Source organism: Alosa pseudoharengus, unplaced genomic scaffold (assembly GCF_046254945.1).
Source record: "Alosa pseudoharengus isolate Yale_2024_CS ecotype anadromous, Long Island Sound unplaced genomic scaffold, YU_APseudo_1.1 YU_APseudo_1.1_scf_16, whole genome shotgun sequence".
Classification (NCBI taxonomy): Eukaryota; Metazoa; Chordata; class Actinopteri; order Clupeiformes; family Clupeidae; genus Alosa; species Alosa pseudoharengus.
This window is the reverse complement of record NW_027468630.1, coordinates 14,712,856-14,725,355: the sequence shown is the minus strand read 5'-3', so window position 1 is coordinate 14,725,355 and position 12,500 is coordinate 14,712,856. Positions and strand designations below refer to the sequence as shown.

At 44.5% G+C, this 12,500-nt stretch overlaps 1 protein-coding gene across 1 annotated transcript in view; it reads right to left on the bottom strand.

Annotated features, from left to right (window-relative positions):
* The window catches only part of fstl5 (follistatin-like 5), a 170,836-nt gene that overhangs the window by 56,840 nt on the left and 101,496 nt on the right, over positions 1-12,500 (bottom strand). The window contains exon 6 of the mRNA XM_076288016.1: positions 1,334-1,500. Coding sequence (XP_076144131.1) covers positions 1,334-1,500 — 167 coding nt within the window. The remainder of the gene's footprint in view (positions 1-1,333; positions 1,501-12,500) is intronic.

Here is a 12,500-nt window from a genome sequence, read left to right as displayed (position 1 = left end):
TGGTCTCGTCGGAAAGCCCCACTTCTGCTCTGTCACGCAATAAAGGTTTCATCTCACTGCGAAGGTTTCATCTCGCTCACTATGAACAGTTGCGGAGCAATGTAACAGAAGAAAGGGTGTGTTTTTTGACGCACTTTGCGTCAATCGGGTTCAAAATGGTTAAACCAGGTGACATTAAACCAGGTGACTCAGATGATCACATTAAACCAGGTGACTCTGGAAACAGAGCATGTGATGATGGAGCGGTACTTGCATCCTTGCATGGTTTCCCAGGAGATGAGCAGCTGATTGAACGAGATCAAACCCACTCTCACACCCGCTCTTTCTGGGGCTTTGACATTTGATTTGACGCACACACACGCACGCACGCACACACGCATGCAGGCACGCACGCACACACGCGCACATACACACATACACACACAGGCTGGAGTTGCTGGTTTGACTCCCGTGGGACAGAGGACACACAGCAGCCAAGATAAAAGTCCAACAGAATCAGCTGATGTTTTGGACAGCTCTCTGTAGAATCCAGCAGGACTGCGACCAATGGGACTAGAGTCGGGTTGAGTCTTTAGCCAATAGAAATGTCATATTAGGGTGGGAGTTGAGTCCCCAGCCAATCAGAGATGAAATGACAGACCAGACTACAACTCCCCTGCTAATAGTTCACTTAATAAAGCCATATTCCACAGTCATACACACACACATACACACACACACACACACACACACACACACACACACACACACACATACACATACACATACACACACACACACACACACACACACACACACACACACACACACATACACATACACACACACACACATATATATGCATGCAGTAACACTGACATATGCAAACACACAAATATTCACGCGCACACACACAATTACACACACACACACGCATACACACACACACACACACCAATTTGTGCTAATAAGAGAATGGAGAGTGAAGAGGAAGAGAGAGAGAGAAAGAGAGAGAGAGAGAATGGATGACTACTGATCACACCTGGGGCAAAACATCAGAGCAACCCTGTGAAGTGTCAGACTATATGGATTTTTGTGTGTTTGTGTGTGTGTGTGTATGTGTGTGTGTGTGAGAGAGAGAGAGAGAGCGTGTGTGTGTGTGAGAGAGAGAGAGTGTGTGTGTGTGAGAGAGAGAGAGAGAGAGAGGGAGAGAGAAAGTATGTGTGTGTGGGGGGGGGTGTTTGTGTGGTGTGTGTGTGTGTGAGAGAGAGAGAAAGAAAAAGAGACAGAGAGTGTGTGGGGGTGTTTGTGTGGGGTGTGTGTGTGTGTGTTGTACGGCAGGGTGGTCACTCACGTTGATGTCCTCGAGCTCCAGTGTGTTGAGCGCCTGTCCATTGCGCCTCCAGATGATTGGTGGACGCCGTTCTCCCATAATGCCACACGTCAGAACTGCGCTCTGGCCAACCGTTACCGTGGTGACACTAAGCTTTTGGTCATCAGGCAGGACAAGCTGGAACACATCTGAGAGAGAGGAGCGAGAGTGTGAGTGTGTGTGTATGTATGTACGTGCGCGTGTGTGTGTGTGTGTGTGGTGTGTATGTGTGTGTGTGTGTGTGTGAGTGTGTGTGCGTGCGTGCGTGTGTGTGTGTGTGTATGTGTGTGCATGCGTGCATGCGTGTGTGTGTGTGTGTGTGTGTGTGTGTGTGTGTGTGTGTAGGGCAGAGAAGACGCAGCCAGGGTTGAGTCAGATTACTTTGAAATGTAATCCATTACTGACTACAGACTACATGGCAATTTTGTAATCAGTAACGTAATCAACAGGATTATACCCTAAACATGTAACGTAATCTGATTTTCTTTAGGATTACTTTTTACACAACTTGCAGATGACATACACATTCTTATTTTCACAACCTTTAATTCAGATATACTGTGTGTGTGTGCGTGACTGTGTGTGTGTGTGTGTGTGTGTGTTAGTGTTAGACACACACATACATAAAGCAACATTAGACAGGCGCATCAGGCCACACCAAACAACATGTCTTATCTTTGTCTGTGTGTGTTTGTGTGTGTGTGTGCGTGTGTGTGTATGTGTGTGTGTGTGTGTGTGTGTGTGTGTGTGTGTGTGTGTGTGTGTGTGTGTGTGATCCTCTACAAGACTGAGACCAGTACTGAGACACACAGGATCGGGAAATCAAAGAGACGTTGATGGGCAACTGAAGGGCTGGAGTATGTACATACTGATGCAGCTTACGTGTGTGTGTGTGAGAGTTCTAAAACTGACCACTCATACTGATGCAGTGTACGTGTGATAGTGTGAGTGTCTGTGTATGTACATACTGATGCAGCTTACGTGTGTTCACTAGTTCGCCCGTCGGCATGATTGCTATACTGAGTGTATAAGCTAAGCGCGTGTTTGGCATGGTAGCTGGCCGTAATCATGGAATGCCTGAAGCGGAAAACGCGATAGAGCGATGGCCGCTTGCACCCCCCAGTGTAAGGAGGATGCGTAACTGGGCTATCAGTGAAATGGAGGAGTAAGGGGAGGAGGAGGGATAATTTTGCGAGCGCCGCGGCATGTGACGTATGGATAAGGAGGCCGGCTTAAATACCCTGGCGGCGGAAGACAGGTGAGTTAATTGCTGTCAATCATCCCTAAGGGCTCCTCCCGAACTTTGTTTAGAAAACATCATATAGTGCAAGAGTGTGTGTGTGTGTGTGTACATACTGATGCAGCTTACGTGTGATAGTGCGAGTGTGTGTGTGTGTGTGTGTGTGTGTGTACATACTGATGCAGCTTACGTGTGATAGTGTGTGTGTGTGTGTGTATGTGTGTGTGTGTGTGTGTGTGTGTGTATGTTTACGTGTGATAGTGTGAGTGTGTGTGTGTGTCTACATACTGATGCAGTTTACGTGTGATAGTGTGTGTGTGTGTGTGTGTGTGTGTATACATACTGATGCAGTTTACGTGTGATAGTGTGAGTGTGTGTGTGTGTGTGTGTACATACTGAGGCAGTTTACGTGTGATAGTGTGAGGGTTCTAAAACTGACCACTCAAGTGTGAGAGTTCTAAAACTGACCACTCAAGTCTCAACAGGTTTGGGCTGAGACATTCCATAGAGCTCAGATATGAAAGAATGAAGCTCCACCAACATTCTGAGTTAGGTTAATGTAATGAAAGCTTACGTTGACTATGTTGATGAGACCAAATATAAGCTCTAAACCAATTCTAATGTAATTAAAGCTTTACATTGACTATGTTGATGAGACCAAATATAAGCTCTAAACCAATTCTAATGTAATTAAAGCTTTACGTTGACTATGTTGATGAGACCAAATATAAGCTCTAAACCAATTCTAATGTAATTAAAGCTTTACGTTGACTATGTTGATGAGGCCAATTCTAGCATTTGCAATGCTGCTATAGTTGCTTAGCAGCACAAACTGTGCTCTAGAAAAACAGATGTTATAATGTGGCCTTGAAGTTTTCCTTATACTTTCCTATAACTTTGTGTGTGTGTGTGTGTGTGTGTGTGTGTGTGTGTTTGTGTGTTCATGTGTGTGTGTGCGTAAGTATGTGTGTGTGTGTGTTGAGAAAGTGAGTGAGCAAGAGAGAGAGAGTACTTAACATACAGTACTTATCTATGTGTGTGTGTGTGTTTGTTTGTTTGTGTGTATGTGTGTGTGTGTGTGTGTGTATGTATGTGTGTGTGTATGTGCATGTGTGTGTGTAGTGTGTACATGTGTGTGTGAGTGTGTGTGTGTGTGCATGTGTGTGTGTAGTGTGTGCATGTGTGTGTGTAGTGTGTACATGTGTGTGTGAGTGTGTGTGTGTGTCTGTTGTGTACGTGTGTGTGTGTGTGTGTGTGTGTGTGTGTGCGCGCACGCATATCCTTATCTCACCCAAACACATTGCATAGTGCTTCTCGACTCATTCAGTGTCTGAGCATACGGCAGATTTCTGCTCCACAAACGCTGTGACAAGAAAGTGCTTTTGTGTGTGAGCAGCTACACACACATTAAGACATAAAGCGTATTTACTTACTTTTGTGTCTTTTCAAATATTACTTATTCAGTTTATCTTATGTCTTTTTCAAAACTGTTTATTTGCTTTTAATTGCATTTAAATGTGGAATGTTTTGTCTTTATAGAGTTCCTTTCACTAATCTGGAGTTCTCCTCGGAGTGGCTCAGTCAGTCAGTAGCTACGGTGTGGGATCCTCCTCACGACAGATTATACAGCAGCAGGGAGTACCAGAGGAGAGAGTGGAGGAAGAGAAGAGATGAGGGGAGAGGAGAGGAGAGTGATGGGTAGGAAGACAGGAGAGGAGGGAGGAGAGGAAAGGAAGAGTGGAAAGGAGGAGAGGAGAGGAGAGGAAAGGAAGAGAGGAAAGGAGGAGAGGCCAGGAGAGAGGAGAAGAGAAGAGAGGAAAGGAGAGGAGGAGAGTGATGGGGAGGAAGACAGGAGAGGAGGGAGGAGAGGAAAGGAGGAGAGGAGAGGAGAAAGGAGAAGAGAAGAGAGAAAAGGAGGAGAGGCCAGGAGAGAGGAGAAGAGAAGAGAGGAAAGGAGAGGAGAGAAGAAGAGAAGAGAAGAGAGGAAAGGAGAGGAGAGAAGAAGAGAAGGGAGGTAAGGGGAGGAGACAGAGCCGGAGTGGGGACACTTTTCAGCCCGGGAGTTTCAGGCCCAAGACCAGCCCACTTTTTCCATGGTGATGGAAATTTGTTAAATAAAGCAACAGTTCAGCTCAGCTCTTACTATCCTGTAGTTTTTATTAGTACCATGACTCAACAAATGTGTAAAGGTTATAAAAAAAGCATTTAAACTGAGAAGTTAACAAAAAATATTCCACAATGATAGGTTGATACGTTAGCAAAAACAGAAAGAAAGAAATAAAACATTTGAAATGTATCCCACTCTTCCACAAAGAGGCATATTTAACTATTGTTTACATGTTTTTCTGCATGGGTAGGCTTTCATATTGTTGTTTGGCGATTTACTCCTTTACTACACCCACTTCTGAGCAAACATATTAGACAGAAGTGGGTGTAACAAGGCATATAGGTTGGTAATGTAGCTTACTGCTGTCATACTGTTCTTTCTTACATTAAATACCTTTAATTTATATAGTTTACTCTATTATCCTCTATACTTGGGATGAGAGGAGGGAGGTAAGGGGAGGAGAGGAGAGGAGAGAAGAGGAGAGGAGAGGAGGGAGGTAAGGGGAGGAGGGGAGAGGAGAAAAGGGAGGTAAGGGGAGGAGAGGCTATGAAGATGGGAAAGGGGCTTTTCTCTGTTGCTGAGGGCTGAGATGAGCGGTGCTGATGAAAGGACTGAAATCTGCTCCGGAGGGCTCCCAGAATTAGACCTCATACTCCATAACACACACACACACACACACACACACACACACAGCGATTTCCTCTTCAGCCTCATCAGCAGCACTGAGGAGCTCTAGTGTTGAGTGGGAGGAGTTGAGAGATTGTGGAGTGGAAAACAGAAAATGCTAAAAGGTGTGACATACTGAACACTCACAGTGGAGGAGAGGAGGAGTAGAGAGGAGAGGAGAGGAGGAGAAAAGAAGAGAGGAGAGGAGGAGTGGAGAGGAGAGGAGAGGAGAGAGGAGGAGAAGAGAGGAGAAAAGAAGAGAAGAGAGGAGGAGGTGGTCACACACTGAGCACAGTGATGAGCTGCTGGGATCTCCTCTCGGTCAGGACTCCCTGAGAGGCTGTGGAGCCAACACCTCCTCTGCTAACACCTCCTCTGCCAACACCAGCACCTCCTATATGTCTGCTAACACCAGCACCTCCTCTGCCAACACCAGCACCTCCTATATGTCTACTAACACCAACACCTCCTCTGCTAACATCAACACCTCCTCTGCTAACACCAGCATCTCCTCTGCTAACACCAACATCTCCTCTGCTAACACCAACACCTCCTCTACATCTGCATTCTCTGTCCTCGGTGCTAACGCTAACATTTCTTGCTAACAGCAACACCTCCTCTCCATCTGCTATGCTCTGCTCCTCTAATGCTAATGCTAATGTCCTGTTGTGTTTGACCAACCACACGCTTCAGCTAATGCTAATGTCCTATTGTGTTTGACTGACCACACGCTATGCTCTACTCCTCTAATGCTAATGCTAATGACCTGTTGTGTTTGACTGACCACACACTATGCTCTGCTCCTGTAATGCTAATGACCTGTTGTGTTTAACTGACCACACACTTCAGCTAATGCTAATGCTAATGACCTGTTGTGTTTGACTGACCACACGCTATGCTCTGCTCCTCTAATGCTAATGTGCTGTTGTGTTTGACCGACCACACACTTCAGCTAATGTTAATGCTAATGTCCTGTTGTGTTTGACCGACCACACGCTATGCTCTGTTCCTCTAATGCTAATGCTAATGTACCACACGCTATGCTCTGCTCCTCTAATGCTAATGTACCACACGCTATGCTCTGCTCCTCTAATGCTAATGTACTACACGCTATGCTCTACTTCTCTAATGCTAATGTACCACACGCTGTGCTCTGCTCCTCTAATGCTAATGCTAATGTACCACATGCTTCAGCTCAGCACCTTCCTGGACTCAAACCTGCAACTTGCAGCACCATCGGACAGAAGGAAGAATAGCATTTTATGTTGGAACGAAAGTGAAATACCTCCAATGAAACCAAATGCCCTCAATACTGTCAGATGAAAGCTGAATTCTGACCCAATTATAGTTTCATTGTCCAATAAATCTGAATTGCAGCTGCATATCTATTGCCATGTCGCAAGAGACTGGGAGGGTATGCTGCGGATATTACATACACAATTACATTACACAATATATCAGAACAGGAGTGTGTGTGTGTGTGTGTAAGGGTTATGTGATACTGCGGGCTAAGATGAGCCCTATTACTGTAAAACGCTGAGAAATATAATTTCAAGTTGAGGGAAACAGAGCACCCTTGATAGAAGCATAATTGAGTTGTGTGTGGTATGTGTGTGTGTGGTATGTGTGTGTGTGTGTGTGTGTGTGTGCATGTGTGTCTGTGTGTGTGTGTGTCTGTGTGTGTGTGTGTGTGTGTGTGCAATTCCAATGTCTGCCTCATTAAAAGTTCCTTTAACAAATTAGTCGCTAATGTTTGTTTCTCATACCCCCCCCCCCCTCCCCTCCAGTATTCACAGGCTCAGATGCCGTCTGTAACTCTGCTAAATGCCCCCCCCCCACACACAAACACACACACACACACACACACACACAAACAAACACACACACACAAACACACTCTCTTTAACACCAACACAGACTCTCAGCCTCCTGGTCTTTTCCATGCAGTATAGATCACGATGGTGCACATGTAGAGTCCATGTGTGTAGATGCAGACACATACACACACACAGACACACACACACACACACACACACACAGACACACACACACACACACAAACACACACCTACACACACATACTGTACACATGCACACACATACACACACACACACGCACACACACACACACACAGACACATACACACACACACACCTACACACATACACACACATACTGTACACATACACACACATACACACACACACACACATACACACACACACACACACACACACCATAAATACTCACACACACACTCACTCACACACACACACACACACATACGCACACACACATATATACACGCAGCACAGGTGTGTTAGGACAGGCAATAACCTGATAACACTATCCTATTACATCCAGTTCCATTCCATTACACTGGCATGTGGAGGAGGAGGAGGAGGAGGAGGAGGAAGAGACTTCAGTGTGACCTCCAGCCACCTTACTAGGGCATTACACCATATATCAGAACAGGTGTGTGTGTGTGTGTGTGTGTGTGTGTGTGTGTGTGTGTGTGAATGAGTAGACTGTGGAGCCAGTAGCCATCAGTCTTGGGGAGTGATTAGAGCTGAGTCACAGGAGCACTGTGGGTGATGTAGTCCTGCCCCAGGACATTAGGAGTGTGTGTGTGTGTGTATGAGTGTGTATGTATGTGGGTGTAGGTGTGAGTGTGTGTGTGGGTGTATGTGTGTGTGTGAGTGAGTGTGTGTGGTGTGTGTGTATGAGTGGGTCTGTGTGTGTGTGTGTGTGTGTGAGTGAGTGAGTGTGTGTGTGAGTATTTATGGTGTGTGTGTGTGTGCACAGTAGACGTTAACTAACTGTGTGTGTGTGTGTGTGTATGTATGTGTGTTCGCATGTATGTGTGTGTGTGTGTGTGTGTGTGTGCATGCATGTGTGTATGTCTTTGTGTGAGTGTGTGTGTGTGTGTGTGTGTGTGTGTGTGTGTGTGTGTATGTGTGTTCGCATATATGTGTGTGTGTGTGCATGCATGTGTGCATGTCTTTGTGTGAGTGTGTGTGTGTGTGTTTGTATGTGTGGTGTGTGTGTGTTTGTGCATGTGTGTGTGCGTGCATGCATGTGTGAGTGTGTGTTTTAAACATTTGCTGAAGGAGAGGAGTTTTCCTGGATGCCATGTGGAATGAAATCAATGTGGAGCTTCTTTATCCTGCAGATCTAAATGCATTACACTCACTCTGTCCATAATAACATGACTGTGTTTGTGTGTGTGTTTGTGTGTGTGTGTGTGTGTGTGGTGTGTGTGTGTGTCTTTCTTTATCTCTGTCTCTTTCTGTCTATCTCTCTCTCAGAGAGAGACACACATACACACACATACACTGCTGCTTCTGAAATCAAATGATTTGACTCAACAAAGACACTGAGACAACTTCAACTGGCCAGCAGTGTTTGTGTAAGTGTGTAGCTCTGAAGGCCACTGAACCCCAACCCCACCACTGCAGACCAGAAGTTCTCTCTCTCTCTCTCTCTCTCTCTCTCTCTCTCACACACACATCCACCTCCTGAGCATTTTTTGCCACTTTATTATTTATCTTCTTACATCTTCGTATCTTAATAGTCACACTTCAGTCTGTTTAATTAGCAATTAATATACCTTTTTTAATGACTACTATATCATTCATTATTTAAAGTTGAGCTGGCTCTTGGCCATAAGACATTTCATTACGGATAAACAGGGTGCGATTTGTAGGGGGGGATGGTTAGGATTTCCCCCCCTCTGGTTTTCCTATCCCTACCTCTGCTAAATTATTTTTATCGTCGGGGGGGCAACATTTATCCCCCTCTGCCCCTCATATTGATTAATGCTACTTCATATAAGTAAAGCGCTGCAACGTGAGAACAGTCTAGTAGGCCTACATAATAATCTGACATCAAAAAAACGCACCGTCACCGTCAGCACTGATGCTGCTGACACAGTGGCTGCGTGATAACTTAATTTGGCCTTGATCGTGCAGGACATTTCAGAATGTCGAGTGTGTAATCCATCATAAATGGCTAGGTTCATTGGAAAAGTTAGCTGGACAAATGAAAGAAAACGAGAAGGATTCAGTGAAGCATAATAATGTTTTAGAACCTTCAAAATTAGAAAACTGATGCAACTGAGATGGAGGACAACTGCACGTAGAGTAGAACGTAGGCCTATTGTCCGAAGGAACTTACATTAAGGGACTGTACGATATTTACCGGGGGGGGAGGGCCGGTCGTCAGGGGGGGGAGGGCCTAAGAGATTTTTTTAAGCCTTAGGGGAAGGCCCAGGAGAAAATTTTTGGCCTGGGGGGAGGGCCGAGGAAAATTATTTTTCCTGATCCATGATATTTTTTTCCCCTGATCAATGATCCGTTTTCGATATTTTAAAAGGTTTGTAGGCCAAAACATGATTCACGTCTCTTTGACAGAGTGGGCGAATCCAAAAAGTCGCAACCCTACCTGAATCTCCCACAACTCTCCTCGTAAGCTTGCAGGTCACCTGCGGTTATGGGTCATAAACCAAATATTTTAATGATATTCGGGTCATTGGCGGGCGGGTCAGTTAAAATTAATTAAATATATATTTTCTACAAATAGGCCTACTTAAAATATCACGAGAAGGCTAGCATCAATACAGTAAAGCATCAATACAGTAAGTCAACAGTAAAGAAGCTGAAGACGCGAGTTAAAATAATAAAGACCCCTTCAGGAAAAGCGATATAGGCTATGGGAAATATTGGGAAAAGTTCTTAAAGAAGATGACAGTAGTACAAGTTATGGTCTATGTAGGCCTACTTCTTGCGAAGCCATTTAAAAGTATGACAGCCGAAACGGGCAGCCTGCAGGAATACATATTATGGCACAGACTACACAGCCATATCTACCGGTAGCCTATGTATAGGTTCGCGCATGCATAAAAGTTACCTTAGTTCGTTGTGTTTGTGACTTTAAACAGTGGATGTGCTTTAGTAAAGCTTTGTGCTTCATTCAGCATTTTAAACCAGTTCTTACGCTAACGTTTTGACCAGCAATGTATCTCTCTTGCCTAGGCTACCTTGCCTCCCCATTTCTATTTTCGAAAGAAGTATGTCCATGGCCAAATCTTATCCTAGTGTTCTAATCCTTGGTGGTTGCGTGCGTGCTTGCGCTCTTATTCTCATTCTCTATCCTGCGCAAACATTATGTCCTGCATGCCTGCGTGTAGTTCTACTGCATAAAGTTTCGCAAATAAATTAGTTTGTTTTACAGAAATGGACTACTGCATGCAGGCTATAACCAAAAGCACACATTTTGTAAATAAGCGGGTCGGATCGCGGGTCGGGTATAATTTTGTCCTAATTAATATTCGCGGTCCGAGTTGCGGTCGGGTTGATTAAAATATCGGGCGACCGCGGGCCGCTTGTGACCAAACCCGCGCAACACTGGTTTGTAGCCCCGTGTGTGTGTATGTGTGCTTATGACATTTGCTGGCCGTTTTAACCTTGTAAACGTCATTTTTCGACCAGTTTTATTTGATTCACGTAGGGGGGAGGGCCTAGGAGAATTTTTTTGAGCCGGGGGGAGGCCCCTGGAAAAAAAAAATTGACCAGGGGGGAGGGCCAGGCAGAACATTTTTAACCTGATCGTCTGGCGACCGGCCCTCCCCCCCCGCTAAATATCGTACAGTCCCTAAATGAGGAGATATTTGCTGAATGTGTTACAGAAATTGCTTGGCATCGCTTATTCAATGGCTCTCTACCGAAACACCTGTAGTTTGCGGAGGACGAACGAGAAAGCACTCGTTTGATAAATCAGCCAGTAGTAGACAAATAACTTTTAGAAATAATCTGTAGGCTACTGCAAAAAAGAATGTTGGTGGGGGTGTTTTAACAGCTGCAAGAAATAGAAGCTTCATGGTCTTTATATTCTGGTTCGTAAATTATTAAAACTTCCAAGTTGCCCTATAACTTTACTCTCCAAACTCTTCACTGCACTGTAGGCAATTAATTGACAGTATGATAGGCTATTTATTTTCTGTAGGCTACAATAAATACATTTATTTTTTCAACTTTTGCAATATTACGCACTTGGCTACTGAACGCAAATCAGCAGGAGAGAGAATGCACGTAGCCTACGCAGCGTGTAGCGCAATGTGTAGGCTATTTGGTTACCAACTAACACTGTTAGCCAATTCACTAAGACTTCAGTGCCATCATATACAACGTTTTTTTTACACAACAAATACAGAAAGGATGGAGGCACCAAAAGTAGAGAAGTAATTTCAGATGGGGCAAGAACAAGGTGAATTTGTATGCTTGTCAAAATGTAGTCCTACCCTGCATTAGAGGAGCTGATCATCATACCAAGCACACTCGCTGTTTAAAGTCATACACCACGGTAAACTAAAACTAAAATGTTACAAAGGTGGCAAAAACAATATAGGGTATTATTAGCCATGACATTACTAGGCTATGAATCGTTCGTTCATTTTTTATTTTTTTGGGGTGGGGGGGGGGTTTACAAACTTATTCAAAATCATCCCCCCCTCTGGTTTTTACACAAATCGCACCCTGCGGATAAATGCTTATTTATGAGTACATGACAATAAACTTGAACTTGAACTTGATAGCACTGAAGACCAGCAGCTCTGATAGCACTGCTCAAAGACGGCAGACCAGCTCAAAGACCACAGACCAGCTCAAAGACTGAAGACCAGCTCCAACAGCACTGCCTGACAGAGTATGCTAACTGAAAGGGTATGCTAACTGACAGGGTATGCTAACTGCATCTGAGCGAGTGACTGTTGTGTAGCATTGAATGCTCTCTGTCCACTAAATCCTATTGTGTTATAGAGCAGAGCAATACAGTTATGTGTGTGTGTGTGTGTGTGTGTGTGAGAGAGAGAGAGAGAGTGTGTGTGTGTGTGTGTGTGTGTGTGTGTGTGTTTGTGAGAGTGTTTGTGTGTGTGTGTAAGAGAGAGAGTTTGTGTGTGAGAGTGTGTGTGTCCACACTTTATAATGCATTACTGTATAATGCATTACATTATCACCTTGAATCAGTTGCTCATATTGTAAATGGTTGTAATATGTACAAAGAGCTATACACAGCACGCCATGACCGCATTGTTGATCTCATTGCCAGTTCTGTTCAAGACATATTTCCAAAAAATATG